The sequence below is a fragment of the Paraphaeosphaeria sporulosa genome (assembly GCF_001642045.1).
Source record: "Paraphaeosphaeria sporulosa strain AP3s5-JAC2a unplaced genomic scaffold CC84scaffold_1, whole genome shotgun sequence".
Taxonomy (NCBI): Eukaryota; Fungi; Ascomycota; class Dothideomycetes; order Pleosporales; family Didymosphaeriaceae; genus Paraphaeosphaeria; species Paraphaeosphaeria sporulosa.
In genome coordinates, this window is record NW_017253360.1 from 3,702 (window position 1) to 29,892 (window position 26,191).

General features: G+C 51.0%; 10 protein-coding genes across 10 annotated transcripts; 5 read left to right on the forward strand and 5 right to left on the reverse strand.

Moving 5' to 3' along the window:
* The first annotated feature begins 203 nt into the window (after positions 1 to 203).
* Positions 204 to 1,566, forward strand: CC84DRAFT_1158752 (ARM repeat-containing protein). Its single transcript, XM_018177063.1, has 3 exons — positions 204 to 417; positions 616 to 1,139; positions 1,190 to 1,566. Exons 1-3 carry the CDS (start codon positions 248 to 250, stop codon positions 1,231 to 1,233), a joined length of 738 nt encoding a protein of 245 aa, XP_018041491.1. The 5' UTR covers positions 204 to 247; the 3' UTR covers positions 1,234 to 1,566.
* A 1,460-nt stretch (positions 1,567 to 3,026) lies between these two features.
* CC84DRAFT_1170082 (uncharacterized protein) lies at positions 3,027 to 3,520 on the forward strand (the record flags this gene model as incomplete). Its single annotated transcript, XM_018179834.1, has 3 exons — positions 3,027 to 3,134; positions 3,189 to 3,255; positions 3,381 to 3,520. 3 exons carry the CDS (start codon positions 3,027 to 3,029, stop codon positions 3,518 to 3,520), a joined length of 315 nt encoding a protein of 104 aa, XP_018041492.1.
* A 1,285-nt stretch (positions 3,521 to 4,805) lies between these two features.
* Positions 4,806 to 5,982, reverse strand: CC84DRAFT_1223855 (Clavaminate synthase-like protein; the record flags this gene model as incomplete). The annotated part of the gene is made up of 2 exons (XM_018183525.1): positions 5,055 to 5,982; positions 4,806 to 4,976 (listed from the first exon to the last, which is right to left on the reverse strand). The coding sequence occupies exons 1-2, from the start codon at positions 5,886 to 5,888 to the stop codon at positions 4,806 to 4,808; spliced, it is 1,005 nt and encodes a 334-aa protein (XP_018041493.1). The 5' UTR covers positions 5,889 to 5,982.
* A 321-nt stretch (positions 5,983 to 6,303) lies between these two features.
* Positions 6,304 to 8,060, reverse strand: CC84DRAFT_1077702 (MFS general substrate transporter; the record flags this gene model as incomplete). The annotated part of the gene is made up of 6 exons (XM_018173767.1): positions 6,304 to 6,596; positions 6,651 to 6,878; positions 6,943 to 7,205; positions 7,259 to 7,627; positions 7,683 to 7,775; positions 7,849 to 8,060. The coding sequence occupies 6 exons, from the start codon at positions 8,058 to 8,060 to the stop codon at positions 6,304 to 6,306; spliced, it is 1,458 nt and encodes a 485-aa protein (XP_018041494.1).
* Positions 8,061 to 8,755: 695 nt separating this feature from the next.
* CC84DRAFT_1079265 (aldolase) lies at positions 8,756 to 9,727 on the forward strand (the record flags this gene model as incomplete). The annotated part of the gene is made up of 1 exon (XM_018173840.1): positions 8,756 to 9,727. One exon carries the CDS (start codon positions 8,756 to 8,758, stop codon positions 9,725 to 9,727), a length of 972 nt encoding a protein of 323 aa, XP_018041495.1.
* Positions 9,728 to 9,823: 96 nt separating this feature from the next.
* Positions 9,824 to 11,997, reverse strand: CC84DRAFT_1182188 (uncharacterized protein; the record flags this gene model as incomplete). Its single annotated transcript, XM_018180613.1, has 2 exons — positions 9,824 to 10,920; positions 10,974 to 11,997. 2 exons carry the CDS (start codon positions 11,995 to 11,997, stop codon positions 9,824 to 9,826), a joined length of 2,121 nt encoding a protein of 706 aa, XP_018041496.1.
* A 204-nt stretch (positions 11,998 to 12,201) lies between these two features.
* On the reverse strand, positions 12,202 to 13,242 carry CC84DRAFT_1223859 (uncharacterized protein; the record flags this gene model as incomplete). The annotated part of the gene is made up of 4 exons (XM_018183526.1): positions 12,202 to 12,850; positions 12,930 to 12,992; positions 13,100 to 13,131; positions 13,240 to 13,242. The coding sequence occupies 4 exons, from the start codon at positions 13,240 to 13,242 to the stop codon at positions 12,202 to 12,204; spliced, it is 747 nt and encodes a 248-aa protein (XP_018041497.1).
* Positions 13,243 to 14,624: 1,382 nt separating this feature from the next.
* On the reverse strand, positions 14,625 to 16,295 carry CC84DRAFT_1077387 (MFS general substrate transporter; the record flags this gene model as incomplete). The annotated part of the gene is made up of 3 exons (XM_018173752.1): positions 14,625 to 15,422; positions 15,470 to 15,819; positions 15,869 to 16,295. The coding sequence occupies 3 exons, from the start codon at positions 16,293 to 16,295 to the stop codon at positions 14,625 to 14,627; spliced, it is 1,575 nt and encodes a 524-aa protein (XP_018041498.1).
* Positions 16,296 to 17,815: 1,520 nt separating this feature from the next.
* Positions 17,816 to 18,275, forward strand: CC84DRAFT_1158755 (uncharacterized protein). Its single transcript, XM_018177064.1, has one exon. The coding sequence runs from the start codon at positions 17,869 to 17,871 to the stop codon at positions 18,145 to 18,147; it is 279 nt and encodes a 92-aa protein (XP_018041499.1). The 5' UTR covers positions 17,816 to 17,868; the 3' UTR covers positions 18,148 to 18,275.
* A 3,160-nt stretch (positions 18,276 to 21,435) lies between these two features.
* CC84DRAFT_1210811 (uncharacterized protein) lies at positions 21,436 to 26,182 on the forward strand (the record flags this gene model as incomplete). Its single annotated transcript, XM_018182317.1, has 2 exons — positions 21,436 to 22,772; positions 22,822 to 26,182. 2 exons carry the CDS (start codon positions 21,436 to 21,438, stop codon positions 26,180 to 26,182), a joined length of 4,698 nt encoding a protein of 1,565 aa, XP_018041500.1.
* Positions 26,183 to 26,191: the final 9 nt, after the last annotated feature.

Genomic DNA, 26,191 nt, shown 5'->3' on the forward strand with positions numbered 1-26,191 from the left:
AAGCTGTTCATTCAGGTCGATAATCTTCGCAAAGGGAGAGCATGAATGGCTATGAAGTCGAATGGCGTAGAAAACGGGAAAACACTTGTGTCCCTCTCACCAACTATGGAGGTGAACTGGACACTAATTCAAGCAGGGACTAGCGCATCTCAGGAGGTGGCTTACGTAAATTTGCCTTTGCGCACGCAAACTTCGCGAGCGCACCTCCACCTACAAGTGTCGCACATCCAAACCAGGCAACTTCACCATGGGCGCCCCTTTCGATTATGCGCCGGACAGGCCGGAGCACATCGAGCAAATCCTCAACGGACTCGACCGGTACAACCCGGAGACCACGGCTGTCTTCCAGGACTATGTCATGCAGCAGTGCGAGAACCAAACGTACGACTGCTACGCCAACCTCGCGCTGTTGAAGCTGTACGTCACTTTCCCTCACTTATCCACGCATGTTGTAGGATGAACAAGTAACCACAACGTTTCCTATTACCCGAGGGACTGGAGATTGAATCCCTCCGCCCGCTGAAGTTCTTTTTATTAGCTCTATCTGAAAGCAACCACCCCACCAACAAAGTCATCAACATATATGTTGCGACCCCTTGCTGACCGTAACCTAAGCTACCAGTTCAACCCGCACCTCGCCCGTGACGAGACCATCACCAACATCCTCGTCAAGGCCCTCACCGTCTTCCCGAACCCCGACTTCTCGCTCTGCCTCGCCCTCCTCCCCAGCCACACACTCGCACCTCTCTCGACATCATCACACACACCGGCCGCTGGTGATGCACCGCTCTCCGAGGCCGTGCAGAAGCTGAACCACCTCAAGAACCTGCTTGAAGGTGCGAACTACGCCGAATTCTGGTCAACGCTAGACTCGGATGACCTGTACGCTGATCTCGTGGCCGATGTCTCTGGCTTCGAGGAGCTGATGCGCGTGCGCATTGCTGCGACAGTAAGCCAATCAATACGGGAAGTTGAGAAGAGTATCTTGGAGGGCTGGCTGGACCTGTCCGGCAAGGAGTTTGACCACTTTGTCGGAACCGTGTGCGGATGGAACGTCGACGGCGAGAGGATTAAGGTGCCTATCAACAAGGACAACGAGGCCAAGGGCACCGTTGTGAGGGAGAACGTCAAGTTCGATCGTAAGTTGAATCGAAATTTTCGTCTGAGGCCATACTAATGCCATTCGCAGAGTTCTCAAGAGTTGTTAGGAGGGCATTCGAGCAGCCTGCTTAAGTGATACCATGCGAATGAGATACGAGGGCGGCACGACCGGAATAGGGCGGAAATAAGGCGTTTGAGAGGACCAGGAACCTGCATAAGAGGCATGCTTGTATTGACGTGCTAAAACTTCACGACTAGATGACACGAATCATCAGATTTTTCAATGTTCACCAACGTTTCCTCCATACGAGACCAGTGTTGTTGACATGTGCGCATTCCTAGACGATGTCCGTATGTCTTCCCAGATTACTACTTTGACGATAAAGCTTGCGGAACGAGGACTGCGCGTCATATCGGCTTCAGGACAGTGCTTAGCAGACCATAATCCAACGTGAAGTATCTGCCTAAGCTCTCACCTCAGATGGAACCATGGTCGAAAACAATCTGACTGATATCGTGTCATTTAGCTGCAGTAGTCACCATTACCAGCACTGATCGAAGTTGGATCGCTAGCTTAACAGCCTCCATTCTTTGAGACTACGTTAGGATTCGAATAGCTGGTATATTAGGAACTCATCACTCAAGATCCCAAAGCAATAGCAATCTTACCAGGTTTGGCGATGCGGCCGATATACAGACGAAATTTGTATTATGAGACATCATATAGATGAGAACGCGCATGTCCTCACCTCAGACTATATAAAGGGTGACTTTGCGCATTCGCCCGCGCGGTTGCTATGTCAATGAGCTCATGCAGCCACAACCTCTCGCGCTAACCAATCGGATCATTCACTCGATGTAAGAGCGCCTCGCCTGCGCAGGATAGTTTTTGTTCACCGGAATCGACTTGATCACACAACCCAATATTGGATTAGAGACCCCACACTGGTGTTTGGCCGCCATTTGCCTCTGCAGTAGGTTACAAGACCATCCCTTCTGATTCACTATCAAGGCCAATTCCTAGCGATGGAGCCCATTAGCATGGTTGCTTCAATTGCGACACTTGTGGCAGTAGCGAAGGAGGTATCCGAGCTCACTGTCAAGCTCACTGTCAAGCTCAATGGCAATCCACGCTGCACCGAGGGAATTCGCGCAACTCCAGAATCATATATGCCTTGTCTTCTTGGCACTACAATCATTGAACGACATATCTGAGAGATCTGTCCTCGAGGGCCCTCTTTCAGAATGAGAAATATGGATATTCAATCAAGCATTGACACCAGCGAAACACGATATATTTGCGATCAGTGATTATTGCACAAGAATTTGTGTTGATCGTTCTACAAAGAGGCGCAAACTTAGGTGGAATTTGGTGGACAAGGGCAAAGCGGACGAGTGCCTCCTGCAGCTTCAACGTGTAGAACGCAGTCTCTCTATCATCTTGCCGTCAACCAATCTAAAAGTCATTTTATAAAGCGAGAACGAAGCCTAATATCCGCTACTGATCAAACCAGCGATGTGGCTCTGAGAAGATCGCTGTTCGCGCGACAAGTTTTGCACAAATGAACATATGGAATGCAAGCTCCCCCAGTCAGGACGGTCATCCTGGCAACTATATCTGGCCTACAACACGGCAGCCATCGAACCTCGAAGAGCATGTCGTTCCGAACCCCTGTAATACTGTCACTAGCGCATATCACCTAAATGACTTTTGGACGTCACTCTTGAACGGCTCGTACTCTATAGTTCAACACGCCAAAGACTCCCAAGAAACCTACCAGTTCCAGGCAAGAGCAAGTTTACCAACCTTGACCGGGCATCTCGTGCTGCTGTTTTTGGTAACCTTGCACCGATCGCGCTTGAGATGGCAAAATTTCGATATCTTCGGCGGCCGGTTGCGATGCGTGAGTTATGCAAGCGATGAAATGATATCTGCCTGTCAGGATGGCGACCTGGTAACCGTTCGTGATTCGATCGTCAACAGGAAGTTCTCACCCACGAACGTATCACGCAAGGGAGGTAGCTTAGCTTGGGTATGTTGGCACCGCCCTTTAGCCATACGTACGTAAGCTTACTACAATATTCAGTACGCAGCACAGAGCAGTTCCACCGAGCTAATGAAGTATTTGATCGATCGTGGTGCAGCCGTACTCCGTAGGTCCACCAACAACTTCTTTCTATTGCTCATCTCAAGTGACACTAGGGATCTTCTGCTGTTTGCTGCATTTTGGAGAAAGCCAGCAGTATCACAGCTTCCCTTTAGCAAAAATTAGACCCAGATCACGTCGGATGTGATGGCATGACCGCCATCATGTTTCTGTACTGCGCGGGCCGTAAACCAGAGGCCCAGGAGGAATTTCTCGCCATAATGGCCTGCAACTCCTTCACAGACATTAACCGCCAGGGCCCGCGCGGATAGACGGTGCTGCACCGGCGGCTGCATTTGGCGCACGCGAGGATGTCAAAGCTTTGCTCACAGCGAAAGTTACAGCGCGTATAAGAACCCATCGACTGGCATGGAACGCCTTGTTTTGTGCACTTTGTCACAATAACTACGAGGCCATGGAAGAGTTCCGGAAAGCTTATGACAACCCTCATCAAACTACGGACTTGCATGGCCCGAACTTACTTCACGTCGTTGCAGGAATGGGAAGCTTCGAAGCGATCCCATTCCTCATACAGCATGGAGTAAGCCTGGTCGGTATGACCGATGCGACCTGTCGAGCTGTGCCGCCTACCCTTGAAGACAGACGACTGACTTCTAGCAATGTAGCTAGTGTATATGGAGAGGAATCGTATCGTATCTGGTGCACCACATTGGCATCTTGTGGATGTCCCGCCGATCCACCATTTAAGAGTACAGATTGGAGCACAGCGGAGGTCGAGCCGCATATCGCGTACGGTAGACGCGAGTGTTGCGATACTTGGGAGTTCTGACTAAAGTTTTGTTACGGCTAGATGGCTAGGAACATCTCGGCTGCTATAATGAATATATCTCTGCCCATGGATTCGGGTATGGCAGGTACTTTCCAGACGATCACGTTCTGAATGCAGCAGTCTGCAATGATTATTGCGAGGAGATGCGAGTTGAAGATCCCAAAATCAAATATGCTGCCGTTTGGATCCAAGACAATTGCTACTGCTCTAGCGACAGCAGAGTGGAGCAAGGTCAGAGCGATGGCGGGTGTGTTGCTCCGTACAAGGGCCAGTTGCTTGGAGCTCCTACTGCCATGGAGGAGCCAGGTACCTCAACGACTGATCTTATCCCCACTTAGGTAACTGCCACAGAACCTATTACTACGTTAGCGCCTACCACTTTGACAGAGCGAACCACTACGACGGGACAACCATAACTGCACCAGGGAAAGTAAGTCGATCTTCCTATTCTAGGTTCAAGTTGCTCTGCTCTGAAAGTAAATCGCTCTGCTCTTGCATTGAATATATCATCTACTCCACTTTTAATTGGTTGGAAAATATATTGCTACTATTACTTTCTCATCGACGTGCATCGGGACATCGAGTCAGAGATGTGGAGACTCTGTTCATCCCGGCCACAAGTTGTAGTGATCAACCCAGCTTTGCGTGTCTGGAAGTCCCTTTCGAGGGATCCATTAGTTGCTTGGAAACACCATCTCTCGAATGTCTCTGTGTACCCTCGTCGCATCATCGATCGCGACACCTCCGCGTCAACTAAACCACGAGACCTACTCCTCATATGTCGCCGCCATCCTCATCTGCACATACCCCCACGCCGTAACAGGCTCATACTTCTTCGGCCTATCCTCACCCCACGTACCCGGCAGCGCCTCAATCACGGTATCCATGTCCGCCGTCGCAAAGAATGGAATACTATACCTATCCGGGACCACCGCACCCTCCGCATCCTCTAGCTCCACCAACTTGCTACTATTACGCTGACCCTCTGTATTCACGCCCGGGCCAGGAATTCTCACAGTCTTTGGCGGCGGAAGACCAACCCTGTGAACCGTCGAGCGCCAACGATCATTCGACCAGCGCATCATCAGGTCTCCGATGTTGACCAGCACCGCGTCGTCGATAGGACCCGCACAGCTGAATTTCCCCGGGTGTTTTGGGTCTTCGACTTCGAGGCCGCCGACTTCATCCTGGAACAGCAATGTCATAGTTCCAAAGTCCGAGTGCGCATTTATCCTACTGCGCTTGTTGTTCTTGAGCTCTGCCGCATCGATGGCGGGGTAGTGCAACAGACGCAGCTGGAAAAGCGACTTTGAATGCGTAGGTGAGAGGCCGGGCTCCGGAACCGCGAGCGCGATGCTGAGCGCATCGAGGATTCTGTGGATCAGGGCAGCGCACTCGGCGAAGTACGACTCCATGAACGCCCTGAAGCCTGGGAGTTTCTCCTCCGGCAGCCAGATATTGGGCTGGGCCTCGTCGTTCACGTTACCGGACTCGTAGGACTCCTTGCAATCTGAGACTTCCCGCGACTTCGCGATATCGTCTTTCTCGTACTGGTGCTGAGTAACCTTTTCGAGACCTGGGGCGGAATACCCGCGGTGGTGGGCTCCCGATGGTGGGTGCGGTGCAAGCATCTTGGTTTCCATGGGAAGGGCGAAGAACTTCTTGGACCAAGAGAAACACTCTTCTACTTTCGCTTTGGGAATCCCGTGGTTCTTGAGATACACGAAGCCCACTTCCCGAAATGCATCGTCAATTTGCCGGGCGACTTGCTCTTGTTCTACCTTTCCTCCAGTTGGGAAGGCACTGAAGTCGACGATGGATATGGTGGAGGTGCCGTTCGATTGTGCCATATTCGCAATCAACGCCGTACAAGGAAGGGGTGGTAGGGACAGTGTTTGCAGTGCAGAGTTGCGAGGTTCAGTTGCTGATAGATCTCAATTGACATGAGTCTCGTTCAGGTAAGAAGGGAAGGCGACGTAGGCGGTGATGCTTGCTTACATTGTGCAATCGCACCAATGAAGACACGCGCAGCTTGATGATACGGCAGGTGGGGCAATTCACCATCGCTAAGCTGACGTCAGCGTCCAAGTATGTCGATCTGAGCATATGTCAAGCAACAAGCGAACTCTAGCCTGCAGACGAATATCACAAGCACACAAATAAATCCTTGAATCTTTGCGAGCACAGAACATGCTGTATTTGAACCTTGGTATCATTTCCCAGTAATGAACTACTTCCATACGAGCGAGTAGGTAGCGCACGCCTTTAGTAGGCATAGTACACATTTCCGCCCTCGCGCTTCAGCCTCCTGTTCTGTGTCTGCAGCCAGACTCTCATAGCCCACGCCGCGGCCACTGTAGCAAAGGCAAACGAAGCATTGGCGCTCATCGCTATCACGTACTTGGGCCCGTCGCTCTTCGGGTACAGGTATGGCGTGTAGATGAAACTAGCCATGGAGACCATGTTGACCATGGAAAGCGAGACGGCCTTTTTCTCGGGCGTTTGACCGAGCGTGCCGGAGACCCAGCCCAGGATGACGGAGTTGACAGAGTATACACCTGAGGATCTTGTTAGTCGAAAAGGAAGCTGTAGGGAAGGCAGAATGAACAAACCAGAAGCGAAGAGGAAGCACGAAATGTAGCGTGCGGCGACATTGAGTGTGACGGCACTGATGACGAAACCTACGGTCGCGAGTCCCATCATCGCGGAGATATGCCACGTGCGCTCGTTGAACTTTCCAGATGAAATGCCCACTGCAATACCAACGACACCTGCAACTAGGGAAGGAGGCGCGGTGAGTACAAGCGTGATTGTCGTGGTGAAGCCAAGCGATGACACAACTGTAGGGAAGAACTGCATAGTAAAGTTAGATCCGGGACAGACTTCGAAACATTCAGAACAAACCTACCTGGTTGAAGGATGTTGCGCTCAGGTGCATGTTCTGCATGAAAACGAACAAATAGAGCCTTGGGTCGCGAAGAGCCTGCATGAAGCCAGCGCGCGCTCCCTTACCCTGCTCTGCGCCGACCGTGTCCCTGTGCATACGGTCATGGGCAAGCTGTCGCTCCTCAGGTGTGAGCCAGCGGGTGGTAAGAGGCTCATCCGGGAGAAGGAAGACGCAGATAATAGCCACACCAATCGTGACGAGACCTTCAATGATGAAGAGCCTAAAGAAAAGTCAGTAGGTTGATCTCGTTGACTTCCTCAAGGTCTCACATACCATTGCCATCCGTGCATTCCATGCTTGTCATCCAGGGTAGCAAAGACAGCGGCTGCGATAAGTCCTGCGAAAGAGACTGCAAAAATATTTCCGGCATAGAGAATCGACACCCGTGTAGCGATCTCTTTGCGCGTGTAGAACAAGGACAAGATGTACAATGCGCCAGGGTAGAAGGGCGCTTCTACGAACCCTAGGAAAAATCGAACGAGGACGAGTCCGGTGTAGTTCTTCACCACTGCTGTTAAGCAAGCAACGGCTCCCCAGATTCCAGCGCAGAGGGCCATGTAAAGCGATGGGCGGACCTTTTTGGAGGACATCAACATGTTCGAGGGTATCTGGGCGAACAAATATCCGACGTAGAGAATGGAGCTGTTTGAATAAAATTCAGCGGTGTTATTATGAGAGCCAAGATGCAATTGCTTACATGCATGTGTTGTACTGTGTTTTCTTCAGTCCTAGATCCTTCTCCAATCCATTCAATCTAGCATTCGCGATAGCATTCTGATCAAGCTTGTTCCTGAGTGATGTTAGGAAAACTTGAATGCGCAAGCTTTGTGAAGTAAAACAAAACAAACGCGGTGAGTACCTACAGGAAGTACAAGCAGAACAGAGCCGGCATGATGCGGAAGTCCAACTTGCGCACCAGTGCAATCTCCGCAGGATCAGTTTTGGCGACTGCACCACTGTAGTCACCGCCCTCAACTGCAGCAGACGATTTGAGATCTTTCTCGTTAAGCACGACATCGTCCATCTGCACTGACGAGTTTTTCTCAAGGTCGGAGGGGTACGAGGTAACAGCCATGATGAAGAGAAGAGAAGATGTGACAAGGCTTAGCAAGCGATAATCCAATCTTTGTTGATAGGTATGAAGCCCACTATATATCAAATCTGGACAATGTTTCGCAAAAACACATGGCCTGGGGGTTCCCCGGACTTTCTCCAGATTTCATGTGGCCAAGGCACACAACGTGCGGGCGGCCGAGTGCGGAGTACGAGCGACGAGAACCATGTGGCTGAGTGGTTTCAATTGGTAAAAGGCGTAAGAATGACTCGATACACGAGGATGAGAATATCACCGGACTGGAGAATTTGGTTGAGTTTGGCCGCGGCCCATTTCCATCAAACGCTAAAGCGGACAAAGGTCAGTCCGATATGGACGGCGCTGAAAAGTAGAGATAGTGGTTGGACTTGAGTTCCTCCGGCCAATGACGGAGCGCATCAACGTTACGTAGGTGGGTCCGCTTGCGGACTTGAGTTTGTCCGCCAGGGTGCTTCCCCTCAGTCACACGCATTCGGGACATGGAAGCGGAGTCTAGTGTGGGGTGCTCAAACGTCTAGTGTTCAGTGTGTAGATGGTAGAGAGTGGCATGAAGGATATAATATGAAGCTAAAGCCTACCTTCTCCAGCATCATCAGCATCAACATCAGCTTCATCATCACTAAACCCTTCACTCATTTCAAAACTCTCTACTTTAAACGAGAACAAGCATCTTTGCAATGGGTTCCGTTCCAGAAGTTCAGCAGGCTCCCAAGATCGACCTTGCCGGTCTTGTCCCAGCTCCCGTCACACCTTTCAACCGAGACGGATCGATTGACTATGCCGCTATCCAACGTCTAGGCTCATGGCTCGGCAGCATCCCCGGTGTTAAGGGCTTGGTAGTTCTCGGACATGCTGGTGAGGGTACTTTCCTCACTCAGGAAGAGCAAGTCGATGTCATCAAGGCTTTCGTCAAGTCTGTCGACAACAAGATTCCCATCATTGCTGGAATCACCACCGAAGGCACTGAAGTCGCTGCGCTCGAGGCCCAGCGCGCAAAGGCCGCTGGCGCTCAAGCTGGTCTTCTGTACCCCAGCCACGGATGGCTTCGATTCGGATACCAAGAGGGTGCGCCTGAGGACAGGTACAAGGTCGTCTACGAGAAGTCCGGCCTTCCCCTCATTCTATTCCAGTACCCCGACAACACCAAGGCCACATACTCCCTGAAGACTCTTTTGAACATTGCCGCACAACCTGGTGTAATCGCAATGAAGAATGGTGTGAGGAACATGAGGCGATGGGACACCGAGATCCCTGTAATCAAGGCCAAGAACCCCGACCTTACGATCCTAACTTGCCACGACGAGTACCTCCTACACACCGCCTTCGATGTCGACGGCATGCTTGTCGGTTACGGAAACATTGCGCCTGAGCCACTTCTGGAGATGATTGAGGCCGGAAAGGCGCGGGACTACCCTCGTGCAAGGGCCATCCACGATAGGCTTCTTCCAGTCACAAAGAGCGTCTACCACCGCGGCTCGCACATGGAGGGTACCGTGGCGTTGAAGCACGCTTTGGTAGCTAGGGGTATCTTGGAACATGCAACAGTGAGGAGCGCACTGTTGCCGTTGCCGGATGGTGCCGAGCAAGAGATCCACAGCGCGATTAAGTCCGCATCACTGAGCAAGGCTGTTGTCCCCAATTCTAAATAAAATTGCGAGTTAGTTGTCGTTGCATGTCTTTCGCCTTAAGCATTTCTTACCGAGCTTTCTGCAGTTAGATCTTAGATCAATTTGAAGCCTTCAACGTTATCCCAATGAGCCAAAGCCAAGACCTCCCCCATTCCATGAAGCTATGTCTTCGCCACTGAATAGTTGCATGATATCGTCTCCAGGTCTAGGAATATCGGAAGACTGCTGTGCTAAGCCTAGAAAATTACCGGCACCGCCCAAATGAGCACTCGCGAGGCTCGCATGGTTCTGAAAATCTAGTTCATGTGTGGACGCGTGAAAACTTCTATTGTTCATGGGTACAAATTCGGTGAAATGCATCGTTGAAGTATTGGGATCCTGATATGGCGCAGATGCAAAAGGCTGCACAGTAGGGCCAGGGGCTCGATATTGGGACGCAGCTTGGCTCAACGGTTGGTGATAGGGATAGCCTCTAACAGCTGAATCTCCTCGGAAAGTGTGTGGCGCACGTTGTGGGCCAGCATTGGGCAAAGTTCCATTGGATGAGTTTCGAGGCCCAATACTCGAGCTTCGTGTGGAGACACCGTTTAAGCGCGCAGAGAGATTTTCGATAGCGACGATGCAGGCTTCTGGCCAACTCGTCCCTCGCAGCGCAAGGTGTCGAAGCACCTCTATACTTTTCTCAGCGAGTCTCACAGCCACACCGCGAGGAACTTGTTCTTCTGTTGCAGCGGAGATGATAACGAAAGTGCTCATCCACACCGCCCATGTGAAAGAGGGCCAGAGGAGGGGCGTGCTTTCGTATCCATGCACGCCAGGTGAACCGTCGAAGGCGCCGAAACCTTTCAATGCCTTGTGTAACGTGTTGATGATTGATCTGGACGCCGTGATACACCTCTGTAGGGCTGAATTGTACGCTGCATCCTTACGGGAGGCTGCCAATAACGATCGGTGAAGTGCTAAGATAGATTCAAAGCGCAGTACTATAAGCGTTACTTGGTGAATTTTGGTGATGGTCTGTGCTTGCTCGTCATTGGAGAGATATTCGTCGACTGTGTTCCACCATTTCGCGTGCTCTGCTTCTGTTTGCATGGCATTGTCAACGTCATCACGGTTGCCTTTGATGGCAGATTTGCTGCGGTTCTCCATTATCGAGCCTCTGATCGAGGCATGTTGTGCAAGGAATTCGAGAAGGTCTAGTCTGTCATCGCGACCTAACGATGATTAGTTGGAAAGGTATCTTGAAGCTGGACTGTACAATGTCTACCTGTATCTTCATCCTCGCGATTGGTGCTGGTATCGCCATGGTGTTCGGTATGCGGGTAACAAACATCGACATCATCGGAACGCATCCCTAATGGATTGCCTAGGCGGATGCAGATATACCGGTCAATGCAGAAGATAGACCAGAACAGCCGTTTGCAAAGCTCGGTCTCTTTGTCGGCTTTGGGATGAGTATGCAATGGGCATCTATGCAGATCGAGCTGGAACGCTATGCGTACTGCTAAGCCTTCCAAGCGAGACGCAGCGTTGTATCTATGCATGGTGAGCAGAAACAGTTGGACACTAACAAGAGCCTGCAATGAAAGGATAGAGCTCTCTTCGGTCAGGACCGCCATGGTGCTGTTGATAGCATCGTTGAAGGTGTGAAAAACAAGCGTCGATGGCAATACCCTGGCAGGAATTTTCATTTGCCGTCGATCTGCAATAGATATTGACATGACTGATCGCAGAATAACATTCTGGAATGCATCCGATGGCGATAACGTAGACAAAACTGGGCCTCGGGATACTGTCTGACGGAAGTGATCGAGCAGCGATGGCGCATGTACAAATGGAAATGCTGGATGCCAATGATCAAAGTAGCTTTGGCTCCAATCTAAAAGATCATCGAATGTGAAGGACGGTTCGGCCCTACCGCTGTTTGTGGGATGCACTTCATTTTCATCCCAAAGCCATTTGGCTGCGCTCTTTGCAGCCCCTGCTGGTAATTGGTCATCTTCACCTGGAGCGGCATCAATTTCGGCGGGTGTATCGATATGCTGCACGGGTGCTGTAGTAGAAGGGGCCCCGCGCGTCATCGGTCGATCCGAGGGACTTGTACCAAAGGCAAATCTGGCGTGGTCTTGGGGACTCGTGCCCGATGCGCCAAATTCACGGAGCTGCTGGCCCATAGTCTGAAGGAAAGCCCTCCTCTTCCTGGCTTCGGCAGCGCTTCCTTCTGGGCCACCTGCATGTTCAGACTCGCTTTGCCGAACGCGACGCTTGTTGTTGGCGGTTGACTCTGACATATAGATGGAACATCTATTTTGAGATGGGATCTGGTGATGGGAGAGGTGCTATTGGGAGAGGTAGACGCTCGGCTGTTGCGCGAAGTCCACCGTGCTTTCTCTAGTCTTACCGAAGCGGGCTAAGCGTCCACTCTTATGGCAGCACGTGAACAATGGCAAAGGGGCATAGGAAAGGAATTTTGATTTTTGTTCATTTTCGACTATCTAAAAGTACTTCCTCCACCGATCCGATGTTGAGTGTCGAGCCTCTGGTGACGCATGATTTACAGAGTTATTCACAGTAGCATACTGTGGTCTCTCATCCATCATAGGCGGACCAGACATGCTAGAACTTCGGAACGAATTATCAGCATCAGAGCCTGACTGACTATCCATTTGTGAAGTCCATGGATGCTGTAAGACTGTGGTCGTTTCCGATACCGTCGAAGCGAGCGGCAATGGAGTATCCATACTTTTCTGCTGCTGCTGCTGCTGCTGCTGTTGTTGTGTCTCTTCAAAGCCAGCGGATATTGGTGATGCGTCCGGAAGAACTCCCAGAAAGGCATTTGTTGCTGGACTATCAACATTTCCTGCATCGCTTCCTTCACATCTGCCAATCGAGTCCTGTTTCTTGAGCCACCAAGCCTGTCGTTGCTCGTCTGTACCTAGTGGGAAGTTCGTCCATTCTTCCACCTTCTTAGCCTTCGATTGCTGCTTCGACCATTCTCCCAGACTGTGCCGCTCATCAAAGGATAGCCGATGCTGCCGCACTGTGGGGTTGTAATTGTACAAGGTGGAGAGAAGTTCGAAGATGACGATCTCAGACTCTAGGAGCCGTTGTTCGACTAGCGCGATATATCCAGAAGGAATTCCTCTATTATCTCGTTATTAAGTTATCATGGAAATATTACAGACAAAGATAGAGGTGTAACGAATGCACAAAGACCGCTCACCTTTTGTTGGTAGGCGGATATCGACATGATGCTCCAGACGAAGCGCACTGCGAGCAAACCGGCCTGTTCTTGTTTAGATCTTAACGATTCAGAGCTCACGATGGAACACACAGATCACGATCGCACTGTTAAGATTCAGCTAGAACCAGACTCTGCAGCCGTCTTCGTACCTTTGATTTCTTATTTCGACAGGCTTCGCAGGCTATGGGATGGTAGTTGTTGCTCTCATCCTGTAGTATTCTCATCAGTACATATCATAGCCGCCAAGAGAGATGCCTAGATCTGGGGTAATTGCACGGGGATCACTTACCATTCTGGCATCGGTGTAAACCCCGGATTTTGGGAGCAGAGGGGCGGATTCTTCTTCGTGCGCGTTCGGACTTGACTTTGTCCTAGCGCAGATTCCCCGCATCTACCGCGCACTTGACTTGTTTAGCACCATCACCGGCTGGATCTCGAATTAAGCTGCGTCTACGTCATCTTGAGGTATGTACAGGCTCCCAGGTTCTACGGCATGCATTCCAATCTAGCGGCGGGACTCTCAGAGAGTTGTCTCTGAAGTGCCCAAGTCTTGTCACGTCCTAGGCAATACTTGGCTGTGATTGCATTGCCCAGCACCTTGTGCAACAAAAGACTCCAGGGCTGGAGGAATTGGCCGCGATCGAGTACATGCATTTGCATGTGTTTCGGTCTCCCGGTGCAGAGATCTGCCGGCAACCATCACGGTACTCGTTCGATTTATCCAGATGATACTGACTGCATGAGCTGGAGCGCACCGTACACCTGGTCATGCGAGCAGAGAATCCAGATCCTTCGGTATTATCAGGCCACGTTACCAAGACAGTGTATGCATCGGCAGTGAAACCTACGACCTAATATTGTATCTTAGATCCCCGATGCCCAGAGTGGCATGTTGCATGTAAAGCATGACCCATGACCCGTGACCGACCTCTTTAAGCAGTCATGCTGCGGTATTATCAGACCACTATACACTTTTTGCCCAGTGTCTTGGGTGCGGGTCCTTCATGACACCTTCCCGAACGCGGCAAAGCCGCTTGAGCCGCTTCATATATCCCGGAATTGCCTATACTCCGGTCGGGTAGTACCGGGAGGTTCGCAGGTTTGGTCCCCCCCCCCTCGGTGGCTATGGTATGAAGTTTCATTGATGGAAAAACGCGGTGACGCCCTGGCTTTTCCAAGTACCGAGATCTCGGCGGACACGTCTAATCCGGACGACATGCTATATGTGTGGTATTATGACCCGTTTGTTCCTTCTGAAGTATGTGCCATTAAGGATTAGAGCCCGTGCTTGTTGGGTGGGTTTGGGAGACCGAAGATGATGGTAAGAAGTGACATTGATTGCGATTTCGTAGATCGACGCTCGACTCCTCTACAGAGTAGCGCCATGCGTACCAAGCTATGTGTTCGCTAGAATCGTACTGAAATGGAAGAATGATGCATAATTATCGTAAATTCTTAATCGCCCTACAAACGTGGCTGTAGGGCGGCGTGAAAGCAAGCCGAAATCCCGAAAACGCCTCACTTTTCCTTGGGCGAGAAACCTTCTGAGCGTGTGAAGCAAGGAGCCCGATGGTCTTTGGAAGGCTTCGTGCTTGCTCATACTATAGGCCGTGCAGTGGATTTCAATACATGAAAACTCGACACCGGTCCGTGAAACACACTCCGCGTACACGCTCAAACATTCCTCTCGGGGGCTAAAAGCACCAGTTCAGGCGGAGGATCGATTTTCTCCTCGGACATCTGTCGCGATGCAACCTTGCTGTTCACCCTCGTTGTCGATCGCGACAGGCTCTGATTGAGAGCATTCGTCGGGTCCACCGTTGCGCGCCTAGGTCTCCTCTTCTCTGCCTCATCCGCCTTGTCGTGTTTGCCGAAGAAGCGGTACAGATGCGTGCTGATATGCGTGCCATCGACAGTAGGCAGGTACCATCTTGCCACGATCATGCATACCGCAGAGAGGGTAAGGCTGACAGCAGACCACATCTTGACTGTGATGTAGGTCGAGTATTCGGTGACCAGGTGGCCTGCAATGAGGGGTCCGATCAGCGCTGGAATAGCGGCCACACTGTACATCATCCCAGTCCACTGGCCGAGCTTGGAATGCGCGAGGTGTTCTTTAGAAGGATCGGTATATGTGCAATTAAGGATATTGGCAATCGAGGCGGGTGGAAGGCCGATAACGGATCCAGAGAACATGCCAAAGAAGACACAGAAAGCTACCGCGGCGGCTGTCGAGCCTGCGAGCGTCCACAAGATGTAAATGAGGAGCGAGGACACAATCTGGGTGACGATGTGCATGTTGAGGGCACCGGTGTAGTCTCCAAAGAAGGCAAAGGCGAGTCGACCGAAGGTGGAAGCCCCGTTCATGATCATGAGCATGAAATAGGTCTGCATGGGTGCGGTTGTTGGAGCCGTTGCAGAGATGGGTGCGCGGCTACCACCACGAGTACCCAATCCAGATACCGCAGCCCACTGTTCATAATCAGCCATATTCATGATATAGTGGAGGGTGTATATACCTCTTCAAGATTGAAGAAAACTGGGTAGAAGCCAAGGAACAGGAAAGCCACAGCAGCCGTGAACCAGCAGAAGGCTTTGTTCGCCAAGGCTTCCTTGTCAATCCAAGTACTGAGCTTGCGGTAGCTTTGAGACTTGGGATGCACATGGGCAGGGTTGGGCGTGGCAAAAATGAACGAATACACGCAAGTGACACCAGCAAGACCAGCAACTCCACGCACAGCGTTGTTGAAACCCAGCTCCTCGATGAGAAACCTGATCATTGCCGGGTAGACAACGCCGGCTACACTGGCACCGCAGGCAACAACACCCACTGCAAGTGACTTGCTTCTACGGAACCAAGTCGAGGCGACTAGCAATATTAGTAATAGATCGCATTATTTGTCAGTGGAAATACGTACTTTGAGAGCTAGACACGAAGAAGCAAGCCATGCCCAAGCCTACAACGAGTCCTTGAGTGGCCCAGATGGAGCCGAAACTGGCCAGGGTACCGTCTTTTGGGTGGGCAACGGAGAGCATGAATAGTCCAAAGGGAACCAGAAACGTGCCGATTGCGACAACGTAGCGGAAGTGCCCAGCATCGAGAAGCTTGCCAACCGGTGCTGAGAAGAGTAGAACTAGGAATGACTGTGTGGAACCGATGAGGTTCAGCTCGAGCTGGTCCACCTCTCGCAACGAGTTGCCCACGTAGTAGGAGGAGAAGGTGCCGTAGGCGTTGACCAGGCCCCATGAGTTGAACATGAGGAAGAAACACCCGAGCCAGCAGGTGTATGCCCGCCAGGACCGAGGCCACTTAGGTTCGAAGGCGTCCTCCATGGACGATGTCATAGAGATGTTTTCGACTGACGCCGTTTCATGTGAGGACAAAGACTGAGTCGAGGGTCTGCCCTTTTGACTCTCTTCGCCGCCCACTCGAAGTGCCATGGTAGTAGCTGGTAATGCTTGCCGCATTAAGTGTCTATCGCAAACGGGAGGTGACGACCGGTAAGAGACGCCTATGAAAGGAAGACGCTCGACACGCTAGAGACTCGTGATGTTCGATTGAAGGTAACAGTGGTTGCACACACAAATCGATTACGCACACGGTACTCTGATGGTGCGGTGAATGGCTTGGAAAAATAGCAAACTAATCAGTGTATCAAAGCTGGATGACCCGTACAAGTCTGCACAGTGCACGCGCGTGTGAAAGATGGAGTCTACTCGCCGAGGGTGTACGGGCCTCTCGGAACCTAAATACTACACTCAATCTTCCCCATTACAGTACCGACCTGGGGAATCCTTGGGATTGATGGGCTGCCCAGGTGGGTCCCACCCACACGCACGCGTAACGCCGCCCCTGTGAAACAACATGTGCACGGTCAGTATCATTTGCACAAATGTGCTACCTACAGCCCATGGTAAAGCGCCTATTAGATAGGCTGGCAGCACAAGCAACGCAAGGAAACAATTCCAAGAGGTGGCCAAGACTTGCGAGCTCCACTACTGATGCGGAATTCTAGACTCCGCCGGTCTCAAGGAGACTTTTCGATGCGTTCGGACACCCGCTATGCTTTGCCAAGGACGTTGGCTTTCACGGGTAGGCGGTATGCGGTAGTCGCCCGAAGCGGAAGCGCTGTTGAATTGGGCTGCCGTCCACGATTTGCCGCCTGGCGTCATATGCTGTCCATTGAAGCACTGTGCGCGAGGCAGTGCTGCGGTCGACGGTGGTTTGCTGGAGAAGCAAAGGTGTCTTTATCATGCTCAATGAGCATGCGTGGTGGCGCTAAGGTCTTGATACCCACATAAACAACTACGGGTCGAGTGAGTGTCAGCATCAACGACAAACTGATGCTATTTGAGGGCGATAACGCCACGCAATCCGTATCTGCGATCGGCCGTCAGGGAAGGATGCCCCGAGTCATACACGCTGATGAAAGATATCGATGCTTCGTCTTGACTGAAGGCGTAATGCGTCTAGGGAGGAAAGCGGAGCGGGACGCAAGCCCGCGGACGCTTGGCGACGCCAGCGGGACCCTGTGGTACACGACTTCTGGTCAAGGCCAGAATGCACTGACTGCGGCCCGTACAACCGTTGAGAGCCCTGGTGACATCGAACGCCAACGATCTGCCCTCGAACTTAGATGAAAGCAAATGAGAGTACCAATTTGTTGCGATGAGCAAGTTTCAAGGCATCGAGAATTACACATGTCGGCATTGTGTACATGCACCCAAGACAGGCGGAGCCTCAGCGGATGAAATGAGTTAAAGCACGAAGATCATCCATGGAGGCTGAGTGAGACAACACAGACCGACTTGGCAGTTGTGACGCTCGATCGTCGTGAACTATGATTCGCAGGGAGATGCCAGCAGTCAGTCTTGGGCAAATGTTTGGGCTCCGCCAAACACCGATCGCCGCGGCCGGATGTCACTAAGATACAGGTCACTGTCGTACAAGGCCTCCGTTTTGCCAACTTCTCCTATTTGTTTGATCGTCTTATCGGAAGAAACAGAAACATGCAGTCTGGGCGTGGGATACAAGCAGATTGTGCCAAGCAGCCGCCACCTCTTGGAACTGATTATCCCTATCTTCGTAGTGGAGCCGCTGCATCAGCGGGTGAGGCTGTGTCAAGGTAACGAAGCAACATGCCCAGATAACATCATTGCCATGGCGTCCGTCAGCGTAGATGCGTACACGCTGTAACATCCCAAGCCTGGTCGTCGCGTACCCGTCCGGGTCGTTCCGATGGCCGACTTGTGCGTGTGACAATGACGCGGCGTGATAAGGGTGAGAACATCTAGCCTTCAGAGGAATGCGCGGCAGTGGGGGTGGATACGCTGGAGGCTGGGGAGGGATGATCGCCGGTGAGGTCTTTGGTGTTGAGGCTTGCCAAGGCGCTTGAGTGGATCTGCGCCAGGGGCAAAGAGATCGATCGAGGGATCCGAGCTTCTCAATCCCTCCGCCGCCTCCACGACATCGTTTCGAGGCCAACATTAGGCACGGGTAGGGTACGAATTACCCCACGATCCACTGTCGGTCTCCGCTGGCTATTGTAGCCGATTTCGGGGGCGACATCTCTAGACCGTGCTCCTCGTATTACAACAGATAGCGCGTTGGTACCTGGGCAGCATCTACCACACCAACTTGGTCTGAGGATTCATAATCAGCCGCACGACACGGCCAACTTTACAAGAAGCACTGGCTCTACTCATCTCGTCTACCACGCGCCCATTCTCGGCAATCTACGCATCCGGCCATGCTGAACCCAAACATGCAGATCTCTCTCAGCACGCAGCGCCAAGTGCCCGGCTCCCATCCGCACGCGCTTTCACATTCTTTCCTCCTTCCTGAAACTCATTCTGTGCGGCTGCAGCGTCAGCCAAGTGCAGTAAAATTCACTGTCGTACAACAATTGCTCATGTTTCTGGAGATTCGTGATGGCCTGTTTGCTCTCAGGATCATACACCAGTAACGCTGGACCATCCCTAGCAAAGTCATCGCGAGACCTTCCCCGGGGGCCTCGGCTTCTCCCCGGAACAATCCCCTTTTGGCGATCAAGCAACCTACACCCTTCCTGATTGAGCTACTTCTTAGGACCCTGGCTGTCGGAAAATAAAGGCTTGGGCTGCAGTTTTCTGTCAGAACCACGGCCCGACTATCCACATGGGACTTCCAAAACACTATGGTCTGACTCTCCACCCGAGTAGCGCCTTGGTACGGTGCTCCGCAGTAATAATGTGCGTGTGGATACACTCGGGTGCGTATGACTATTTCCCCATGCCGCAAAGGTAGCCTCTTGGTGCTGTGGGTACAACGCGTGGACTTGTATTGACGTCAGCCCGCCTTGTTGTCCGGAGGCCGTAATGCCGGTGAGTGTCGCGTTCATCTTTCTGTTGGATAATATGTGTAATATAGCGTAGTCATTGAGTTTTGCCTATCTACCTCAGCCATCTTGATTTCACTTTCCCCACCCAGCTCCGTCCTTTCCCCACAAACAGTTCTCTAACGGCAGGACAATAAACACCCGTGCAAATATCAACGCTCAATCGTTTCATCTACTTTCAGGAAATTGAGTTGATAAACTGCCGAATTGATGCCAAATGCTGTTTCCCAGCCTCCACCTAATTCTGCTGTAATCCCATTGTACCCAACATTCCACCTTGCACTATCGAACCTGCTTCCTACTACATCTATTACTAGTCCACATCTCTATATTTTTGTTTTACCCCGTCTTGACCATACCCCCATATTCTAATACCGCCGATCCCGCCCTCCCGATTCCACATTCTCAACTACGCATTTCGCACGCAGAGGTCATCGAATCAGTGCAATGTCAAAGTGAACGGGTATAAAGGTGGCAAGGGTCTCTTTTCGCTCTGCGATACTAGGAACGCTGGCGCACTAAGCATTACTACTTTAGCTCCAAGCCAGAAGAATTCGCAGTTACTAATTCTGCGGCAGATTCGCTATACACAGCAGATATGTACTCGCGGCCCAACATATTGCGCACACAGGGCCTCCATCATTCTACCCGTTACCGCGTGACTACGTTTGATGCCGTATACTGAGTAATGCCAATCAATGTATGTGGAGTGCGTGAAGCTACGTGCACGAGTGTCTGGGATGGCGAGCTTCCAGTGCACGAGGCATAGATACCTAGGTATAGATCGGATACCGGAAAAAGGCAGTCGTAAACAACGTTGCTCGACTTCTTCGATGCAATGCATGGCCACATGACATGTTCAGCTCGGTACGTACCGTCAGCCACAGTCTTTCAGATCTGTGGAGACTTCGGAACATGCTGTTACTTTGTGAAATTCTTCGACTTGTTTAATACTGGAGCGCCGGTCCTTCATTGACTCTCCTGTTATGAGCTTGTTCTGCGTACACACTAGACATACAATCTAAACACGTTCGAATCCTCGCGCTCGCCCACACTGTGTTAAGTCAGCTCGAAGATTTGAAATTTCCATATTGCTAGAATCTTCGACGACTGAACATGTAAACGTCATCTTGTGCTTGCAAGCAGCTTCAACCATCCGTCCATTCGACGTTGACACAAAGCTATCAGCTTAAAATGGGTGCCTGATTGGAAGAGGTAAGGTACGTGTCGTACTGTTATAATTCAGTCGGAGGACACGCTGGCCTGCACCTGATCTGGGCATTTGAAGCGAAGTTTGTTCACGTGCATGCAGAATCACAGTCGTTGGTGTAGGGCAATCTTCTGCCCTTTTTTCTTCAATTTCGAAGCATACGTCGACATAGGTCGAGACTTCCTCGGGAAATCTATGGACCATGCATAATCTTTGTGCGTGACGGGACCGCTCCTCGGGTTCCTCCAGAGCCACCTGTGCCCATACACGTAAACCAGTTCAGCTGAAGCACAGGCCGGGCTGGTGTATTTGTCAGCCTCGGGTCTGCACATCAATACGAGCGTTGATCGCCGTCGTGCCCAAAGCTTCAATTCTCACCGATTTCAAGTTCCATCGGTAGTCATACTGAATGTCTTGGAATAGCTATGGCGGAGGCCGAACTGCACTCTGCGCATTATTACTAACCTTCCAGTATACCTGTAGCTACAATAAATCTACATGTTGAAGGGTTCGGGCACATCGCGTCTGTCGTTCAGCCTCGCCGGATAAAACCGCATTGTCTGCCTGTCATGGCTGCCTGGCGTCTTGATCGCGGGCTGTACCTTCTAAAGAGACTGATTCGCCACCTATTTATGGTAATCGTGCCCTAAACGTGCGGTAATAAGTGTTGTCAGACCACTTTCCGAATGCCTTCGCTTGTATTCACTTGAAGCAGCAAGATCAGCCCTACTCCACATCTTCTTCCCACTTCTTGTGCTGGATTGCTGAAATATCATCAATGGCTATGTAAATCAATCTACTACGTGGTTAATAAACAATATCATTGTCTTCTCTCGCTCTTCAAGCCATACCCAAATTGCCATCACAACTGACTTCGTGTGTTGCCTGCAACCTCGTAATGCAACCCGGACAAGGCTTCCTCTGGTACGAGAGAAGCTTAGGAGAGGACGTATTCATCAGGTCACCTGCGGAGAAGAAGGATCTCGATGCAAGATCTCAGGCATATGCATCATTTGGCGATGATGGTACTACCGTCAGTCTCAGCGCATACGGACATATTCTGCAAATATCTCGTTACCTTGGATACGGCTCCTCTGGAATGTTTTGCGTCGATTTGCAATACTCCAAGCCGTGGTATGTCCAAAGCCGAATGGAGGATATAATGAGTTCAGCGACCGATCCTGAGAAAGGACTCCGGCTCGATCTGCTAGACTGGACCACTATTGACGAACGCCCATCGCTAGGATTTATGTTTGATCGATGGCCACGTTATGTCTTCAAACAAAGGCCGCAAGATGAAGGACCAGCCTTCTCTGAAGATGCACCAAGGCAGGAAGCACAAGAAGCAGACAGAACAGAACAAGGCGGGGGCCCTAACAACTTAGGAACTGAGGCTAATGAAGACCAAGAAACAGCGGAGGGTGAATCGACCACTACACTCTCCAAGGCATTCTTGCTTTCTGTTCAATACTTTTGCTACAAGGGTACCGTGGTGCAGAGCTATTTCATTCCCAGCAGCGAAGTCAGTAATCAGGCCTTCGACAAGGCCATAAACCTAGACACTATGCTTAGCATCAGAAGTCTAGATTTTGTCAGCAACCAAGATTTCGACACAACCGGCGAATCATCGGAAACGCTGAAAACTTTTGTCCTTTCGAACAAACACCTTGTGATCACACGTACCATTCCTAAGTATGTCTTGGAACAAGGGAATCCAAGTCCACTGCCAAGCGATGGAAAATACCTACCGGTCGCCGTTGCACTCGTCATATCACCTTTCATCAATGGTGAACCAGCCACGATCGATACTGAACATTGCGTAACTTTCAAAAGAGAGGACGCGCCGAGCCACTGCGAGATCACTGTAGCATACAAGCTTAGTCTATTGCAGGAAGCAGATATGAGCTTCCTGATATCTACGCAAGCTGGTGGCGCTGCAGACTTGCGAGGCCTTCCCTCACTGGCAAACGTGGAAAATTCAGCAACCAAGCAAGACACAGTGTCACATGGATGTAACTCTGAGGCCAAGGACGCACTTGATTACTTTGGAAAAGAGTTCGTTCGGGATTCTCTTTACCACAAAATATTCTTCTCGCCAGACCCGTTCTTAGACTTCGCTCTTCGTCGAAACCTCGAACACACACTTTCTGTATGCAGTTTACCAACTTTCGGTGGCGCTGTTGCGATAACTTGTGGAGATATCTCCGGTCACCGTGTCGGACCGCGGGCTAGCTTGTGAGCTATGCATTACGCTGTCAAAATGAATATCCTAACGAGTACAAAGGTCTGCCATTCAATTTCTCAGTTCAATGCTTAAATATTTAGATCCGGATGATGGAAAGTCCAAAGAGCTTCGTCTTAAGAACCGGAAAGCCAATATTCTACTAAGTAAGAAGTCCGATGGCAGCAAGGGCTCCAAGGGTGGAAAAGACTTACCCAAAGAGGGAGAGACCGGGAAACCACATCTCATAGCCACGTTTGAACGAGTGCGGGAGGTACTCAAGGGTCATCTGACATGGATCTGCGAAAAGGCTGCCATGGAGGAAGGCGAAATCTTTGCACCTCATTACTGGCCTTCTGGACGAAGGATTGACGAACCCGACGGTTCTGAGTACCTGCCACCTCCATCGTTAATCGACACACCGTTGCAGCTTATGAAGGTGCTCCACTGCCTCGAGGCTTTTCCGAACCAAGGAACATACCCTGACGTACTTCTGTCGATTGAAGGGAAGTTCAACTCCAAAGTTGACAACTGGACCAACCAATTGCACACCTTGAATACGCGCGGAACATACGCTTTTCCACGGCTCTATAAGAACGGCGACATTTACGAGAGCTATGAGGAGGTTCCGGGAGGAGCGAAGTACAGTCTTACCGACCATGTAATGATTGGGATGGCGCTCAAGTTTGTCGGGTTGCTAAATCTGTCGACATCGAACCAGTCACGGCCTTATTACTCTTATGAAGAGGTACGAGCAAAAACACTCAAGAGGTTCACTACGGAGAACCCAATGTCGAAACAGAGGACGATTGCAACAAGCAGGTGGGCCCACAAAACCAGGTTCTTGTTACATTCCAAAGACACGTTCCTCTTCACCAACAACAGCTTGGACTTTTTCAATGATCCTAAGAGGGATTCACTGGCTTCAACTCGAAAGAGGAAAGGTCTGACTCAAGATGAGTCTACTGTTGCTGGGAGATTTGCTGACCAGCGATGGGTCAGGCTTCTCGAAGCCCAGGCGTATCATGATGAGTTTCAGGTTCTTGATTGGGACGAACCGTTGTGGTATGTGCTAGTGGTAGTTCTTGGATTCAAGGGAGTACGACTCAACCAGCAACCAGCGGAAGCATTGGCCCTGGAAATCCGCACAAAATTGCTTGGCAGATCTGCCTACAACGGCCTCTTTCCCGGGTTGTTTGGGCAGAAGATGGAGCCCGTGGTTTATGAATCGGAGACAAATCGTGACAGCTATTGGTTCTCGACGTTCGAGATACCGCATATGCTTTGGATACATGGCGCTGCAAATGATTTCACCACAACGTTCAAGCAGAGTCAAAGTGCTTCCCCGGACGCAGCTGCACAACTCAACACTTACAAAGACTCCGTGAGGATTGGAAAACAAGTCGGCAAATATGTCTCCTTCACCAACATTGGCTCATCAAAAGACCAACTGGGGCTTGATGTCCTCTCTGACGACTGGCTGCAATCGCCTTCAACGGTCCTGAATTGCGACTCTGTCTGTGAGAACCGTCTCCAACTCGACAAAAGCGCCTTTAGCAATCACCAAAATCGTCGCGACCCGGTCAAGACTCTTGATGAGGTGGTTATGGAGTTCCCCATCAGAAGTGACTCAGAATTCATCGGTACGGTGATCGATGTGCCTAAATGGAGTTTGGGAACCGAAATAACTGGTGCACTACTCACGGTTGAGGAGGCGTGTAAAGCTCTTGGTACGCGAAGTGTGTGGATGTCGAAGAAAAGGATCGTATGGCTTCCATACAGCGACCGAACAGTGGTCGGGAAATGCCATAGTGCCTCGTCCGCTACCGAGAAGGATGATATCCTATCATTCCTGGCTCGGCATATCAAGTCCGAGAAGTACTTTTTCGACAGTGCGACCGCGGCAAGGAATGAGTGGGAGACTGAGCTGCATCTGTCTTTCTTCCACATGTCGGATTCGAAAGATGAAAGTCTGCACGAATTTGAGGGCGGCAAATATCTCGCGTCGACCGTGATGAGCTTCCGCTTTTTTGGAGACTTCTCTGACAGGTTCTGGACATGTCACTTTTTGGAAAACGGACTACCAAAAGATTCGCACATCAACCTTGCACTGCGCTTGCTGCCAAGCAAGAGGTGTGGGATTAGAGACGGCTTGGATATGTTGCGACCGCACGAAGAACTTGAACCAGAAGAGAGGCGAAAAGCAAGGGGCAATGTCACGAAGCCGTGGCAACAGCGCAGGATCTTGGAGCTGCTCATATACAGCAAGATGCTTGAACAACTTCTCCAAGACAGAACAGAGATCTTCCGTGTGGTCAGGGGGCGCGCGCTTCGATTAGACGCGAATGAAGACACAGGTCCGAATTCCGATCCGTTCAAGAGGGCCATCGACGAAGCTAGCCAGCTTCAAAAGCTCGCAAATGAAGACGACTACTTCTCAGTTGCTCTACAATGGAGCAGATATGGACAGATTCTTTTGGTGGTTGAAGACAATCTAAGCGACAACATTGAAAAGATTAGAGAGTGGAGCCGACGGGAAAATGATCGTAAAAGTCAGCAGCCACGATGGACGAAAGGCGACGAAGAAAAACATCGGACAACAATCTTGAAGCTTGACGTCTTCACGCAGCGGCAGGCTCGTGAGGTTGAGCGTTTGAAAAACCAGATCGAAGCCTTCCGAGAGTCTCTGCCGACTCAGCTGGCGTCGATTCGAGACGACATTAGCTTCCGCGGCTCTCAGAACATCAACCTGTTTACATACGTGACGATTGTGTTCCTTCCGCTTGGATTTGCGACGGGGTTGTTCAGCATGAGCGGCGCTCCGGAGCACTCCGTGCTTATGGACTTGATTACACTCGCAATAGGAGCTTTTGGCATCACTCTGTTCGCGCTGCTCAACGCCAAGACGTTCAGGACGCTTCTGCCGTTTCTCTTGCAGCTACCGCCGCGACTTCTTAGATACACCTTCTTCCACACGGTGGTCGCACCTACCATCTCTAGGCTCGTTCAACGCGCAAAACTGCGCAAGGCTACTAACCTTCCGCCTTCTCTCTTTCTTTCCGCTTTTGTCTCGTCCGTAGCGACCGTACCGAGTTTGGCTCATGTACATTGGGGTCCTGATTGGACAAATTCTTATTTGAGAGCGTATACAATCGAGGAGCTCCGGGACATGTCGCGAGGGCGTAACTTTCGAACATACTTGAAGGAACTATTGCATATGTATCCTAGGTACTACAGCGAAATCATGATGTTTTCGTTCTGGAAAGCTGCGAAAGAGGAAAAGAGGAAGGAAGACGAAGCACCTATGCCAAAGAGAAGCGGAGAAAATGGTCTAAAGGGAGCACCATTCCAGCATCAGCGCATGAAACTATTGAACAGGAAACGGCATCGCCGCCCAGATCCGGAGCAAGGGCAAGAGAGCTGAGTACCAGGG